This window comes from Aythya ferina (assembly GCF_964211825.1).
Source record: "Aythya ferina genome assembly, chromosome: 14".
In the NCBI taxonomy this organism is placed as follows: domain Eukaryota; kingdom Metazoa; phylum Chordata; class Aves; order Anseriformes; family Anatidae; genus Aythya; species Aythya ferina.
The window spans coordinates 1,620,125-1,636,280 of NC_140312.1; the positions used below are offsets into that span (position 1 = coordinate 1,620,125).

The 16,156-nt window shown below is 56.4% G+C and overlaps 1 protein-coding gene and 1 long non-coding RNA gene across 8 annotated transcripts in view; both read left to right on the forward strand.

Moving 5' to 3' along the window:
* Window positions 1–16,156, forward strand: part of SEPTIN8 (septin 8) — a 36,988-nt gene that overhangs the window by 3,307 nt on the left and 17,525 nt on the right. For 4 of the 6 annotated variants that reach the window (XR_014697961.1, XM_084535829.1, XM_084535831.1 and 1 more), the window contains 3 exons: window positions 8,651–8,765; window positions 9,974–10,169; window positions 10,846–11,032. Coding sequence is in view for 5 of the 6 variants with exons in the window: in XM_084535829.1 (XP_084391955.1) it covers window positions 8,651–8,765; window positions 9,974–10,169; window positions 10,846–11,032 (498 nt within the window). In the remaining variant the exon portion in view is untranslated. Of the gene's footprint in view, window positions 1–8,650; window positions 8,766–9,973; window positions 10,170–10,845; window positions 11,033–16,156 lie in introns of those variants that run through there. The other 2 variants (XM_084535830.1, XM_084535832.1) reach the window with 1 other exon arrangement.
* On the forward strand, window positions 1,085–4,260 carry LOC311444294. 2 transcript variants are annotated; one of them, XR_014697800.1, is made up of 4 exons: window positions 1,328–1,347; window positions 1,988–2,051; window positions 2,719–3,121; window positions 3,254–4,260. It is a non-coding gene; the product is annotated as an uncharacterized lncRNA (long non-coding RNA). The 2 variants fall into 2 exon arrangements; XR_014697799.1 differs by having other exon boundaries at window positions 1,085–2,051.

Below are 16,156 nucleotides of genomic sequence, written 5' to 3' on the forward strand. Positions count from 1 at the left end.
GCGTCAGTGCTGTGGTGGCAGCTGTCAGCCAGTCCCCAGCGCCGCTGGAAGGCCACAAGCTGCCTAAATGTTATCTTCTGTAGGAGAATGCCAGCGCTGTCGCCAGCTGCGGGGAGGGACGCAGCCCCGTCTCCGAGTGTCCCCGCTGGGCTCGAGGCAGCGCCCGGTGCCCTCGGTGGCTGCCCTGCTCCTCGTGCTCCTCTCCTTCCCGTGCTGCTTTGGCTCGGAGGCTGGGAGGGGAAGGAGTGGCGTGATGCTGCCGTGGCCTCTCCCGGGTTGTGCAAGAAGCGGAGGAATTTGGGAGGCCACGGGAAGAAGTGCAGGGTGGGGGTGTGCTCAGGAGATTAGCTTGGGTTACCAGCACCTGTCCTCAGCACCTTGCAGGCTGCGGATGGGAGAAGCTGCCCTGCTGGTTTCGGGTTAGCCGCAGTCCTCAGACGTGACCCTGTCCTGCCCCGAGCTGACGCCCATCTGCCTCTTCTTCACTTCCCCCACGTCCCTGCGGCTGCAGCGAGCTCCGAGGTTCGTACCTGAAGCTCGGCGCTCAAATATGTTAAGGGATTGTAAAAGTGCCGGAGGGGGACTCAAATATTCAGGGAACGTAAAAGTCCCAGAGCAGCTCAAGGGAGAAAAATGATCCCAAAGCCCAGGGCTCCTCGGTGCTTTCCTTCCAGAGCCTCCCCCTGCTGCAATCAGCCTTACCCCAGCTCATGGTGTTTGGGTGCCAAAGCAGAGCCAGCAGGGAGTCGGCACCACTCCGGGGGGTGATGGGGGGATTTTGGGGGCTCCCCAGGTTCCTCCCTGCTCAGCACCCTCAGCCTGCGGCTGGCCGGGCCGTGGGGTCGGGGGTTTGGAGGCAGCGCTCTGTTTAGATGTGTGGATTCCTCTGTGAAGCCAAGAAGCGTCCGTCTCCCACACACGAGGAATTCCTGAGATGTCAGACGGCTCGAGAGAGGTTCCCATGGAGCGCGCAGCTCTGGCTCCCTGTGCCTCGCACAGCCCGGGGAGCGCATCGCAGCGGGGAGCATGAGGTGAGAGCGCCCGCGCTGGATCCCTACGGGGGGTTTTGGGGCTGCCACCGTCCTCCCTGGCTGCTGCCTGAGGTGCTGCCCCGAGCCTGTGCCACCTCCATGTTATGAGTGTGAGGAAACAACTCGGGGAATGTCTCCAGCATCCCTTGGAGGTGAGGAGCCAGTGGGTTCCTGCTGGGGCAGGCTGTGCCGTGCAGGAGCGCTCTCCTTCCTTCCCCTGCCTCTGCAGCTCCTGCTGGGGAACGCAGGTTATGCCGTGGTTTCACAGAGACTGAGCAGTCCCTTCAGCCTGCCTTTTCCCACGTGCCTTTTTCAGGTAGAGGTTTTCTTTTCTTTTCCCGTGGCCTCGAGTCTTCAGACTGAAGCTGCTCTGTGCTAACGCACCGGGAAGCTTCCCAGAGGCTGCATTAATCAGGTACCCAGCAGGCAGCTTGTTAACGTGGTGGCTGTGGTTTAACTCGGAGCTGCGTGCCTGGGGGATGTAAAACTTCCCCTCCTGCTGTCGTCCAGGCAGTGTCCCGAGGAGACTTGTCCGGGGGCTGGGAGCCCTGCTTGGGAGCTGCCGTGGGGTGGTTGCGTAAGGCAGGCGGGGGGGGGAAAAAGGAGACAGCGGTGACCCCAACTCTTGGGTTCCCATTAGAAGGTCTCTGTTCCCTTGTCTAAAAATATAAAGAATAGTTTTTTATTTTTTTTGTAATCGGGCAATAAATTCTGGAAACGTATGTGGGAATTAGGCGTGTTTACTCTCAGTGGTAACTAAAACAAATCATCGCGGGGGCTGATCGCCAGCACGGCCTGTTCAGCAGCTGGGCTGTTACACGGTGGGGATCCGGCCCCTTGTTAACACCCCCCCAAAACGACCCCAAACCTTTTCCATGGCACTTCGAAGGGGCAGGTGCTCAATTCCTCTCTTGGCTTCGTCCCACATCTGTTTGTATTTCCCCTGGATGAACCAGGAAGGATTTCTGCTCCTCTTCCTCATGGTCACAAGGAAACGAACACGAGCTGGGAGCGCCGCTGGTGAGCACGGGGAAGTCTCCAGGTGGATACAGGGATGGGATTATTCTTCTGTCAGACCTGGCTGCTTGAGGAGTTGCATGAAATCAGGAGCCTGAGCACGCTGTGACTAGATAATGTGGAAAAGCAAGGAGCTGGGGCAGCGTGCTGTGCTCCTGGCTGCCTGATTTGGGGTCCTCTGTGAACAGCCCCGAGGAGAGGCTGGGTTTGTGTGCTGGACGCCGCCTGGCTTTGGGTGGCTGGGGGGGGCTGGAATTCTCAGGCTGCTGGAAAGCTGAACTTTCTCATCCTCTGAGGTCATCGGAGAGGAAATGTCTCTCATTTTTCGTTCCACAGTCTCTGCCTTAACCAACTTTCCTCATTCTCTGAGGCTGTGTTCATGTTTGCAAAGCACCGTGCGCGTAATGCCCGCAAAGCCTCCTTGGCTCCTTTGTGAGCTCTCATCCAGGGCTTCTGCGACAGGGCAAAATGCAGGTTTCATCCTTCCTTAATTAAGAAAACCCTCCCAATAAATTAATTAATTCACAGGTGTTTTAGGAAAATGGTTAAAAAACAGACTATGGGAAGGAAACACGTGGAATTTTGCTTTTAGTAGAAAAAACTGGAGGGGAGTTTCAGCCAGAAGCAGTCAGTTTGTTTGCAGGGAATTCCATCGATGTTGCCTTCACAGGTTGTGGCTGTGTCATCTCGGATGCTGTGGTGTAAGGGAGAACGAGGAGCTGTGTGCTGCCTTCACACCCAGCGCTGGAAGTCGGAGCTGGTGTGTTCAGCCCCTGCCAAGTCGTGTGGCTCTGGAGGACTTTGGTTTTGCTTCTGGAAGGCAGGCAGGCTGCTGAGGCTGAGGTGAGGCTGAAGGCAGTGCCTGCGGCTGGGCTGGCTGCTCGCAGGTGCTGGAGGGAGCCCCATTACCTGGCTGCTGCCATCAGGACGAGGTGTGCCTGGAAATCGAGACTCCATCCTGGCACCAGGAGCTTGGATACAGGAAAGGAGTCGAGGAGCTTGCCCGAGGAGTGCTTTCCTCAGGAGGAATTTTGCTTTCTGCTTTGACTTCCTGACTGCCTTCCTGCGGGCAGGTGAGCACAGCGTGGTCAGCACGCTGCCCTTCTCCATGCACAGCGGGGCCTGTGCTGCCCTGAGGCCAGCCTGGGACACACGGGGTATTTGAAACACTGGCACTGCTCCGGGACTTGTTTTGTTTCCTCCAGGATGCTGAGCGCTGCTGCCCTCCCTGCTCTCAGGGCTCCTGCATCTCCCTCGAGAACGGGACCAAAAACTCGCAAGGAAAACATCGCCTCGGGCAGGGTAACCTTGAGTTAGCCCTGAGGGGAGAGCCTCAGCTTTTGGGTCTCCTGCCTCTGTGCTGTTTTATGGGGCACGTCTTGGTGGTAGCTCCATATCTGGGCTCTCCAGCGAGGTTTTCACCCGCCTGGAGTGCAGCTGGGAGCAGGAATAAAGGCTCGAGTGTCTGGGAAAATTCCTGGCATTCCGAGCAGAGCGGTTTAAAGGGGGCTGGTGATTGTTTTTGTCAGCAGGAGCTTTTCACTGGGGGGACTGCACTGCGCTGGAGCTCCTGGTTGTGAGCACACAGCAGCTGGAGGGGCCTGCCCGCAGCCCTGTGGGTGTGCTGTGGTGTGCAGGGCGTTGGGAAACAGCAGCACGTGAAGGGCCCTGGGGTTCCTCTGCCACCGACGGAGTGTCAGGCATCAGCGTTATGGCTTAGGATTCTGTAGGGCTGCCACGGTGAGGAAAATTATTGCCCTCCCAGCGAAGGCAGAGCTGCCCACCCATCTGAGGTTGGGCCAGCAGGATGGACTGGAGTGGAAGGTAGCAGAGAAACTCAGCCACAGCAGGCTGCCAATGTCAGACAGGTGGTAAATTAGCATAACAAATCAGCATAATAAATCAGCATCACCCCCCCATCTAAACTTCTCGCCCTGTTTTTCTCACCCCCCATTTCCCCAGCTGGTTACCAAGGGCTCCACAATGAGGATCTGGAATCCTAAGCACGTGCTTAGGACCAGCTGAGGGCTGTCAGACTGGGGTCAGGTGCTTGCACTCAGCAAATCTGCCCGGGACTGGTGGTGTTGGCGTGCAGAGTTAGCCGAAGAGGTGCCGAGCTCTCTGCTGATGAGCCGAGCTGCAGGTCTGCTCCTTTTTGCCTTCAGGACCACGGACCGAGCTCACGCTTGCTGCATGTGTAAGGCAGATGGTATTTAAGTGTGAGATCTATTCTGAACGCTGTAGAGAGCACCCGGGGCTGGGCTGGGATCTGCGGAAGGGGCGAGTGACTCGCAGGGTGCTTTGCACTCATCCAGAAACCGGGCCGAGCCCCAGGGAGTGCCTGCTGGCACCGGGACGCGGGGTTTGGCTTCTGACACTGTTTGCCCAGAGGCCTGGAGGCGAGGGCTCGGTGACTCAGTTCACTTGTGGCATGTGGGTACAGCTGGGATTTGGCTAAATCCACACGTTTCACGCGCTGCTCTGCTGCTGCTCCTGGGCTGGGAAGCGAGGAGGTGCGGGGTTATTTTATCCCTCGGGGTGGGAGCCAGGAGTTGCGCTCAGTTCAGGTGTTAGCTGGCAAACCCCACAGGTTGTAGTTTTCCCTCTTGGTTTTACGGAGCTGTTCGCAAGCTGCTCGCGCAGAGCCTGCTGTGGCAGGGGCGAGGATTTACAACTCCCTCGTGCCAAATTCCTACTTTAAAAAATAAATAGTTTTATCACCACTCGTGATTGTGGTGCTCGCTTACGCTTTGGCTCATAGATCTGCCTTCACCTGCGCCCTTCAGGAGGTCGGGGCCCTGGGGGCTGCTGCAGGCAGCAAACACGAGCGTGTGGTCACCAAAGAACGCTTCTTGTTGAGGTTAATTCAGGACTTATGCTTCTTATTTAAAAAAAAAAAAAGATTTTATTTCTTAAACAGCCAATGTCAGCAAGGTTTTTCGTGCCCAAGTCCCAGCCTGCTCATGCTGCTCCTGGCAGGAGAGCGAGGAGAAGGAGGGCAGCGCATCCACCAGCAGCCAGCGTCTCCAGGAGGACGGCGTGCCGAGCGTGGAGCTGCTGGGCTGTGTGGGCAGCAGGAGAGCCGCTGTGCCTGGGAGCAGTCCTTGAAAAATGTAACAGCACAGAGTGAAACCACTGCTAATTTGGAGGTGAAGCAGGAAAACCGTGATCGGGTTGATTTTTATATTTCTAAGTGTTGGTGGCTGCCGCAGGCTGCGCCCCTGCTTGCGTTGCTTGAATCAGTGCCTCTTCCAGGAAGAGCCTGGTTTGTACGGGATCGCTGTGCCGACACCTTGCAGGGACGAGGGTTTGGAATCCTGGAAATGGATCTCTCTGGTTTCTCTGCTGCCTCCTCTCGCCTCCCTTGCAATGAGGGGTGGATGGATTGTGTTTGGGGCATGTGGCTGGTGGCCGGCTGCCCGTGGCTGTGGGTAAAACCCTGGCAGCTCCCATCACGGGATCCCCTGGTGACCGGGAGGCGGTGTTCAGGGCTGCAGGGGCCGTTTCTGGTGGAAAACTGCGCTCAGAGCATCACGAGCCCTTAATTACCACGCTGCAAAACGACCACGTGGGCTTCAGGGAAGCTCGGCTGCCTCTCGGTTGTCTGCAGCCCCAGGATGGGCTCTGCTGCCCGGTCAGAAGTGGGAGAGGGACTGTCCTGGCCGTGAGATGAGGGATCTGGAGCTCTTTGGAGGCTGCAGAGCCCAGTGTGAGCGGGGAGGGCAGGGCTGTGCCTCTGTGTGGCTCCTGCCGGGCTGTGCCACGTATCCCTTGTGCCACATAACCCTTGTGCCTGCTTCTGCCCTGGCCTCCTGTGGGCAGGGGAGGTGAGCACACGGCTGGCCTGGCCCTCAGCAAACGGGGAGAAAGCCCTGCTGAAATTCTCAGCTTGTTTCAAAACACACCAAAACAAAATTCACGCTGCTGCCTGACTGCTGCCCTCGTTACGGCAGCGTTCGTGTTCTGGGTTGATTGCAGACGCCGAGCCTTGCAGGCTGGCTGCATCTACTGGCAGGAATTCAGTTCTGAGCCTGACCTTGATGTTTTTATTAGCAGGTGAGCTGTGTCGGGCTGTCCTGGAGCAGGGCTGGGCGAGCAGGAGCTGCCCGAAGGGGCCGGTGGTCCCGTCCTGGTGCTGCAGGAGGGGGCTGTGGGTGGGCTCCGCTCTGCACCAGGTAGATGCAGCACACAGCTCTGCACAGAACTGCTCCTGTTCCCAGGGCTGCTGTGCTCGTGTGCTTCCTGGGTTGGATGGGAAGAACAGGCAGAGAGAACCTCTCCCGTTTTCTCTTCCTTACCCCGTTACCTTGCAGTCTCTGCTGCCGTTGTTTGCCCTAGCGCGGTGCCTCCAGAGCCTGAGTGACAGCCGAGCTGCGGGCAGAGCAAATGGGGTTTGGCTTTGGGATCGGCAGCACCTTGGACTCCATCCAGCTCGTCGCTGCCTACAGGAATCAAAGGAAGCCGTGCGTTTCAAGGGCACTGGCAGAAACCCTTCCCCGAGCTCTGGCTCGCTGGTGCGCCCACTTGGCGAGCCCGTGAGCCCCTTGGGGTAAGTGCACCCCTGTCCCACAGCAAGCAGCAACAAAACACTGAAAAGAAGAGGAAAAGACGGCCTGTGCAAATGCATTTGGGCTCTCTCTGAAGCACGACCGAGTTTTTGGTGCCGCCGTGCCTTGCTGGAGCCTGCTTTAGGAGCTGGAGCGGCGCTGCCCGTTGCCTGGAAACCTTCCTGCGAGCCGCGGCACTCAGCGCCAGCAGAGCAGGCATCGTGAGCCTCCTTCCCAAAACGGCATCGCAGGCTCTGTGCTGGGCTCTGCTCCTGTTTGCTATCTGGAAGGAGAAGCAGCAAGGTGTCGTGGTGTAACTGCCTGATTTGCCCCAGAGCCAGCTGCTCGCCGTGGTGGTGCTCGGCGCAGAGCAGGGAGCTGGGTGCCTTGACCCAGAGGGGCAGAGCTGGGGGGTTCCTGGGCCTGGGGAGCCCTTCTCAAGTCTCTTAGCGTTCGGCTGAGCCCTTGGCCACCTCGAAACCTCAGCTGCCACGCTCTCTGCCACAGGAAGCCTTGAAATGATGGCTGTTTCCGTGTAGTTAGGAGCGCATCGATCCTGCCGGCACGGCGCAGGATCCTGCGGGAGGCTGCCCGCAGCTCGGCGGTGGCTGTCCAGGGAGTCCCGAGGGACAGAGCTGGGCTAAAAGCCTCTGCCAGCTGGTAACAAGCGGAGCAGGAAGCCGGGGGGGTTGTGTGTCGGGCACAGGAGCTGCTTCGGCTGTTTACAAGTGGTTCTTGTGATTTAAACAGTTTGTGTAACAAAACCGAGAGATAAAGGAGGCTCTGACTGGAGATGAGGTGGAGAGGTTCCTGGTTTGTTTGGGAGTCTTGTTGCAGACCCAGGGAGATGCACATGGCTTATTAGGTCACTCCTGCTTTCCTCTTGAATTAATTTAAAGTCTGCCAGCCAGCCAGGGCTCTCCTCGGGACGTGCTCTGCAGCCCCGTGGGCCAGGGCTGGGTTTGGCAGGGACATGGAACAACCTGAGCCAAGCAAAGGACAAATACCTCTTCTGTCCCCATCTTTTCCTGTCTGCGGGTGGTTTAGGTCCTTCTACGGGGTGATTTGTGGCTGGGGCATTCCCCGAAACCATCCTGGTGAAGCCCTGGGGACGAGTTTGGTTCCTGGTGACACAGGAGTGAGCGGAGAGCAGCCTGAGCCGAGGTGGCCCAGCAGCCTGGTGGTGCCTGCCCCCATCCCTGCAGCACCGCAGCTGCGTTCTGGCAGCCTTTGCCTTCTGCTCGATGGCTTTCTGCTGTTTGCTTGTTTTTTTTTTTTTGGTTGTTATTTGGGGCTTTCAGAGCAGTGCATTGGAGTGGCGTTGACTGCAGAACCCGTGTGGTTCCCTGGTACCCCTGTGCGCCTGGCGGGCTGTCCCTGGCTGGTTTCGCTGGGCACTGACCGTGGTTGTTTCTAAGCCAAGCTTCCCGTACAGGTGATCGGCTTCATCCCCTCTGGGGGAGGGAGGAGACAGAAGGAGACACAAAGTGCGTGTGGGGGAGGCAGGAACAGGAACAGCAGAGCAGCAGTGGAAAACGGCGCGGTCACAGATGGCAGAGCCGGAGGGATCCTCGCCCCGCGCCGAGCAAACAGAAGCACGCGGCTTGGGGCAGCAGCGAAGGAAAAAAGGATCAGGGAGTCAGGGGAAAGGCAGAGCTGGTCTGGCTGAATTCTGTGCTGCAGGACTGAAAATGAGAGGCGAGGAGGAGGGGGAGCAGCAGCAATAAGACACAGTGGGGGCATTTCCCTTGTTAACCACCCCCAGCTGCATGGCGCTGGGACTCGTGCTAATATTTACTTTGCTTTGTAGCCTGGTAGCGTGGCTCTTTCTGAGGCAATTCCCCAGTAAGAGCAGTGCTCTCCCCTCTCCTTTGTTTTGTTGGTGGCTGTCAGAGGGTTCGAGATGAAGCACAGCAAAGCACAGGGTGATGTGGGCAGCGCTGGGGTCTGTGCAGGGCCTCTGGGGTCTGTGCAGTGCCTCTTCCTTGGCCTTGGTGCTCCCCCTCGGGTCTCCGTCCCTGCAGCTCTGCTAATCTGTCTTTTTCTCCCTGCCAGAATGAAGAGAAGAGGAACCTTTCCCTGGGGGGCCATGTGGGCTTCGACAGCCTCCCGGATCAGCTGGTCAGCAAGTCCGTCACGCAGGGCTTCAGCTTCAACATCCTCTGCGTGGGTGAGCACAGCCCTGCGGGGACAGGGCTCAGCTGGTGGCCTTGGGAGGCTGGGGCTGTGTTGGAGGAGCCCTGCTGGGACACAGCCTCGGCAGTGACGTAGGGAGAGGCTGGGGAAAGGCTTTAACATCCCCTTTCTGCCTTCAGCGAGGGAAAGGGGCAGGAGGCGTGTGGAGGGGCTGCCAGCGCAGGCACAGAAAGAGGCAGGGGGGTGCAGGGGCTGTGGCTGAGCCTTGTGGGTCAGACCAGAATTGCTCCTGGAGGTGGTGAGGGTTGGTCTTTGCTGTCGTTGGCAATAGGAAGGGCTAAGGGAAGGCAGCACGTGGTGGTGTTCAGTCAATGCTGCACAGGTGTCACAGGGGCAGGCTGCCTGTGACATGTCTGCAGGACCGTCCTGGACAGCTTGCAGGCACCGAGGCGGATCTCAGCAGCTCTCTGAGTGCTGTGCAGAGCTTGCTTTGAGCTCGAAATGAAGAAAACTTCCACCAGCTGCTCCCTGTTGTTTCTTTATGCAGCTGCCCACCAGTAAGGGCTGCTTCTGTGTGCAGACATGCCAGGCTGTGTGCTAGGATCAGCGTGTACATACACATCTGCCTTTTTTTTGAATGTGCAGCACGCTTTTTCCCCTGGTGCCCTGACCCACGCTGTCCCTAAACTTTATCGTGGACGGGGCCCAGCTTTCACCCTGGCAGCATGGTGGAGGCAGTCCCAGCCCCGCTGGCTAAAGGCAGAGCTTCTCAGAGGGCAGAGTAGGAGCTGCACAGCTGGCTTTGGTGTAGCTGCTGTGTGGCAGGAGGAAGAAAGGGCTACAGCAGGATGGGGTTTAGTCCTTTAACACATTAACTGTATGTGTTAGGCCCCAGGATTAGGGGTGTGGAAGAACTGTGAGCGAGACTGTGGGCAGTCAAACCCAAAGCCTCAATAAAACTCTGCTAGAGCTGTGCTCTCCAGCTTCTGTGGTGCAAAGTCAGCATCGATGGAGGGGAAAAATTGTGTGTTTGTTTGCTCTCTGGTTCTCAGTGGGGAGATGAGACCGCAGTGCTCCGTGTTGGCTCTGCAGTAAGGCTGGGAGGCCTTCGAGACTGCAGCTGCCTTCGGCCAATTGTCTGGTCACCAGCAGCTTGTTGCAACCTTTCCCAGTGTAAATTGGTTCTGCTCTGTAATTAATCCTCCTCGAAGTACCCGGGAGCTGATAACTTCTCCTCCCTAGGCGAGACGGGCATTGGGAAGTCCACGCTGATGAACACTCTTTTCAACACCACGTTCGAGACGGAGGAAGCCAGCCACTACGAGAGCGCCGTTCGCCTGCGGCCGCGCACCTACGACCTGCAGGAGAGCAACGTCCACCTGAAGCTCACCATCGTGGATGCGGTTGGATTCGGGGACCAGATAAATAAAGACGAAAGGCAGGTCTCGTGCCATCTGCTTGGCATCTCTGGGCTCGCCTCTGATGCTCAGGCACGAGCTGTAGCTGTTTGCAGTGCAGCAGGGGAGGTGTCTGTGCTGTGTTAACGCAGCAGCTCCCTGCAGTGCCTCTGGCGCTGGGGACTGGGTGCAGAGCGAGCTGGGAGAGGAGCTAAAGGGACAGGGGAGGTCGCAGGAGGAGTTTCCAGCAGAGAACGATGTCTTCCAGGAGTGGGAGCAGTTAACAAGCTGTCCTCAGGACACGGCTGGGAATTATCTGTACCGGCAAGGCTCGGTGGCTCTGGATCTGTCTTGTTTAATTACACAGACATCTTGTTCAGGCCCCAGGTAGAGGCTTTCTGGGACTCCAAGGTCTCTCCATGGTCATCTGGCGTTGCTACAGCCAGATGGCTCAGCCCTGAGACCTGTGCAGAGCCTGATGTGGGGCTGTAGCTGTCTTTTCATGCTCCACTGTCCTTAGACTTTGCAGTGCAGCCTCAGCAACCTTTGGATTATAAGGTCTGTGTGTAAGTGCCACTTCTCTTGTTATAAAGCTAAATTATTGGAGTCTTACAGCCGCTTTAAACAGCATCACGATGTGTCTAGGAGAACTCCTGAAGTCTTCAGGCTGCCTCATTGTGAGCTGCAGTATCTGGGTTGCTAATGGTATGGTTTTAGTTACAGGCCGATTGTTGAGTACATTGATACGCAGTTTGAAAACTATTTGCAAGAAGAGCTGAAAATCCGCCGTTCCCTCTTCAACTACCACGACACGAGGATTCACGTCTGCCTGTACTTCATCACGCCCACCGGGCACTCGCTCAAGTCCTTGGACCTGGTGACGATGAAGAAGCTGGATAGCAAGGTAAGGAGCTGGGGGCTGCGCTGTGCGTTTCTGGAAGTGGGGGGATTTCTGCCAACATGAATTGTCATCTGGAAGGCTCTGCTCGAGTGCTGGACTCTTTCCTGCACATTAGCTAAGCAGTTTTTAGGACTTTGGTATAACTTAGCCTGGTGTTTGCTGAAATCTTTTGTTTTCTCACCAGCTTTCTTGAAAAACAGCAGGTGGAAAACTGTTTTCAAGCAAGCTGGAGTGTCTGTCACTGGAATAACTTTACCCAGATCAGTTCATTTTTATCAAAGCCATCAACTGCATCTCTAACTCCTCTGTAAAGGAGGATAGCTAAGGATGCATTCCAGCTCCTACAGTTGAATTATGGAAACTGCAGAGCCACCTCTGCTGTCCTGATGCTCTCTCTGGGGGAGAGGGGCTGGAAGCAGCCGGGCAGTGAGCTTCCCGAGGCAGTGGCTGTACAGAGGAGATGGGCTGAGGAGAAGCATTGTCTGTGCGTGATGGCACGTGTGTGAGGGGCTGGAAGTGCCAAACGATCTGTTAGGAGATGAGAATGTCTTATGGAATTATAAATGTGGAGAGAAACTCTCAAGGTCATCAGTGTCCTGGAAGTGGGTTGTGAGAGGGGCTGGCTGGGGTCGTTCCTTTGTGCATAAATGGTGTCTGGGGGCAGTGGGTTACTTACTGCTGGTATGCCTGCAGCTCACAGGAGCTTTCTGACACAGTTCTGGTTGTCCTAGCTGACTTCCAGGGAGCCGCAGGAAGGCTTCAAAGGTCACTAGTGACAGCAGCATCTCTTCCATCGTAGCAAGAATTTCCTGTCTCTAAGAGCAGCACTCAGCAGCGCGGTGGTTCCTCGGATGGCAGGCACCGATCAGCTCACACAGAGGGCAGATGAGGCAGCCGGGACCCTGCAGGAACTGGGGATGCCCTGAATTGTATCTAGGGAACATGCTCTTCTCTGGCTCTTGTCCACGTGCAGCTCTATTGGACTTTCCTGGTGGGAAGAGTTCCCCGTGGCAGGGTCCCTGCTGCTTGCCCTCGCCTCCCGGGGCAGCTGGCCTACTTTTCCTTGGCCCCACTCCAGAGCAGGCACTGGCTTCCCACCCCAGTGGCCTGTTTGTAACCACGGGGCCTGTTACACTGCCTGCTGCAGGAATCCAAAAACTTTCCCTTAATAAACTCTGTCTCTTGGTGTCGTGCCAGCATGACGTGTTCCCAAAAATATGTTTGGAAGAAGGTTTTTTTTGCACAATTCCCGTTGGTGCTGGTGGTCCCACAACGCTTCTCTCTTCCTTCCCTCCTGCAGTCCCAGCTTCTCCCACCTCCTGGCTGGCTTTAACAGGGTCCTTGCGTAGTACCAGAATAAATCCTTTGTGCTTGTGCAGAGGTGGGAACTTTGTGCACACACAAGCTTTTATATTTCTAAATTTCCTCTGAAGTCGCTTTGTCCGTTTGCTCCCAATTTCTGGATTTTGTGGTGTGGCCTCACACAAGGATGCACAACAAAACAGAGGTAGAGCCATTGATCTCCTGTGCATGTCAGGGCTTTGGTGCATTTCTCCAGCAGTGTCCTCCCAGGATTTGTGTGCTTCCAGGCACTCCTGGAGGATCGGGGCCTGGCAGCCCGTGCCCTTACCAATATCCATGACCCATTTGTGCTGGGAGGCCAGCGGGTGTGCAGCTGGGGCACGCTGCCACACCTCTGCCTTGTGTGAGCACTCCCAGACCTGGCTTTCTTCTTGGGGAGCTTTGTGTGGCTGCTGGCCTCTGCCTTACAGCTGGAGAGTGGGGAACACGGAGGCAAGAAGCGTAGGGGAGGCTTTGCTCTGCTGGGTGAGGAGGGTTGTGCAGGGACCTGGCTCAGCGACACCTTCCCTGCTGCTCACCGGTGGCTGGCATCAGCTGTGGGGCAGGCTCTGGAGTGTGCTGGGTCTGTAGAGAGCCTTGCTTGAAGCATGAAATTCACAAAATCCCTCCTGGGGAAAGCTGTTTTCTAGACAGAATCTCCCATTGTGCTGTGCTACGCTATTTGTTGGGCTGAGCTCGGGGCCAGCTGTTGCAGGGGGGATTTCCTTACAGCGAGAGAGCCAGAGGCACCTCCAGAGCTGGTGCTGGGGAGATGGCAGTGGTGGGGCTGGCTGCTGGGCAGAAACCGCGTGTGACCTGGCCAGGGGTTGGCTTCCCACTGGGCTTAACCTGGGAAAAGGAAGGGGGAAAATAATACAAAGAAAATTGCATCAGTATCAGGCAAAAAGGTGATTTATTGATCTATTTTAACCACATCCCTGCCTGGGAAGCAATGGCCTAACTGTGTGCTGCTGTGGGCATCCTGGGGCTCCCTGCTGGCTGTCCCTGCAGGGTTTGCAGCCTACATCTGCTCTCGCGAGTTGTGGCTAATTGCTGCTCCTTTGGGAGCTGACACCTCCTAGGAGGGTCAGCAGCCAGTGACAACACCTCGGGGCCAGCTGTGCCTCTGCTGCGGGGCTTCTGGGTGGCATCTGGCTGCTGCCCTCGGGGGGCTTGTGTCTGGGAACGCTTCGGAGATAGGGAAAAACCCGGTTTTATTTCACAGGGTGGAAATGCATGTGGTCTTGCTATATTAGGGAAAAATAATTTTCTATCAACTTACTTATTTGGGCACATTCTTGTAGGTTTTATTTTTGGAGCTGAGCAGCGGCTCTGTGGTCAGCGAGAGCCGGGGAGGAGGCGCGCTCGGGGTGCGTGGAGCTCGCTGCCTCAGCTGAAGCACAGACTTCCTCTGGCCCTAAATTCCAGCCAAGATCACCAGCACGTGGACTGCCGGTCGTGCAGGCACTGCGCCTGGTCCAGTCGGATGCCAACCCGCTAATTAATGTCATGATTTTGATGCTAGGTGGTTAAATGGAGCATAGTGCTCTTCCACCGCGAGAGATTCGGGTGCTGCTCTGGGATTTTGCCTGCAACAAAAGGTAAAGATTCTGTAGGAGTAAGAGTGGAGGCAGAAACCTCCCGTGGTTCTGGCATTACTTTTTGACTGGCTTTTTAAAGCCTGTTGAAGAAGGAGAGGAGAGGTGGCTTTCACCTCTAGCTGTGCATTGGCTTGCTTGGCACTGACACGGTGAGCCATGGACTGTGGCCTTTGCACAGACATGGTCACCCTCCTAGAGCACTTTCTGCAGTCCTTTTGAGTCCTCTCCCCTTTTTATAAAAGGATGAGCTCAGTCTGGGCTTAGACAGCTTCTTGGGTGTCAGTGCTCCAAAGCAGAGAAAGGAAAACAGCAGGATAATTACATGTTGTTCCAGGTAGCACTTGCTAACCAGGGGATTTCAGCTTGGGGATTCCCAAGACATGCATGAAATCAAAAGAAAAACAGTAATTTATATATAAATAAATAAAATAAAGAAAGCTGTAAGGGAAGAAGAGGGAAGCACAGAAGTACCCCTAAATGCCCTGGAGGTCTCAAGAGTCCTGGAAAGCTGGCATTGAGCTGGAAGAAGGTAGCATGGTCGGTGTAGCTGCATTCCTGGTAGGTCCTGATGTCTCTCTCTGTATTTCAGAGCAGCTGCACGCATTTCGTCAGGTGTCAGGAAAAGACAGAACGATCCAGGACAAATTTAGCTGAAAAAAAAAAAATCAGCCTACTGTGAATCTTTTGCCGCTAATTAATTGTTGGCATTTGTTTCGGTGTTGGCTATTGATTACTGGAAATGCAACAGCTTGCCAAAGCCCTTTTGGGGTTTGAACTCCATGGCAGCACATCCTGATGGACTTGCCTTCTGAAAGGGTGAGGAACGTGGTTAAAGGGACCCAACCCAGCTTCATTTTTTTTACTTTGGGGAAGAAGAAGGGGGGCGTAGGCTGGCAGAAAATGGCCTGATCCTGCCCTTGGTGCTCCTTTGTCGGTGTGCCTAGCGGGAAGGGCTGCGCACAGCAGCTCCCTGGCAGTGCCTTTCCCCTGCAGGTGGTGCTGAGCAGGGGCTGGGTGAGCCCTGAGCAGTTTGATGTGGGTCTGGGCTGCCTCTGCTAGCAGGTCAGTGAGACCCAGCTGTGGTCACGGCCCCTTCTGCCTTGGTAATGAGGGCAGCTACCCGCTGAGGAGTGCGGGGAGACCTGCAGACCTTGTTCTGTGGCTCTCAGGCCCTTGGTAAATGAGGCCAGATCGGTAGCTGGGGAAAAAAACACAAGTTTCATCTTCTCAGTGTGAGAGAAGCGAGGCTTCGTTGCACACAGGAGGTTCTGGGGCCGTGTGGCATCCTGAAGCTGTACCTGAGGCCGTAGCTGAGGTCGTGCCGCTGAGCTGGGGACGGGACCCAGCTGCTGGAGAGGCAGCCCGCTGGTGCCAGGAGCAGAGCTGCTGCTTGTTAGGTGGCAAAGCAGCCTGCTGCCTTCTCAATGCCTGAGTTTTACTGCTCCGAGCCTGGCTGCTGGTCAGGCAGGCGAGTTTTGTTGTTGTTTGTTTAAGCAGGGGGTGCACTTGGCTGTTCTGAGCCCGGCAGTGTTTATTTAGCAGGCTCCCGTGGCAGATCCTGCCCTGCTGGGGCTCCGCAGCGCAGAAGATGTGGGACACGGCCCCGTGGGGGATGTCCCCACCCCACAGCTCGCAGGCAGCTTTGTGAAACCCGGGCTGATGAAGCCGGGTGGTGTGGTGAGCCCGGGGACTGCTGGTGTGAAACCAAAGCTGAGCAACAGCAGCTCAACAGCGCATCTCCTGCCTGCTGTGGGGCACCCTGCACCTCCCGGGGGGGCTGTGATCCACCCAGCCTGTGGGTTGGGATCCTCGCCGAGGGGCTCGGGGTTCCTCGGGCAGCATCTGCAGCTGCTGGCAAAGCATCTGAGGAGTCCGTGCTCCTTCTGCTCCAACACAGGAAGGTTTCACGTAGCCTCACAGCAGCACTTCATCCTCGCACAGCCAGAGCGGAATGGGTGATGAGTTGAGATGTGACAGCCGAAATGTCTCTGTCTCCGCTGAAGCGTGTAACAGAATGCAGCGGCAAGAGCAGGGGCTTTGATCTGCTCGCTGCGTGTGCGTTGCAGGCTGTTTGTCTTCGCTTTATCTGCAAGTCCTCTAGTCAAAGCACTCCTGGGGAACTCTTCCCTCTAGTGTTCAGCTGGGCTCGTGCGGCAGCTCGCATGCAAAGCGTGGCACCTGGGTG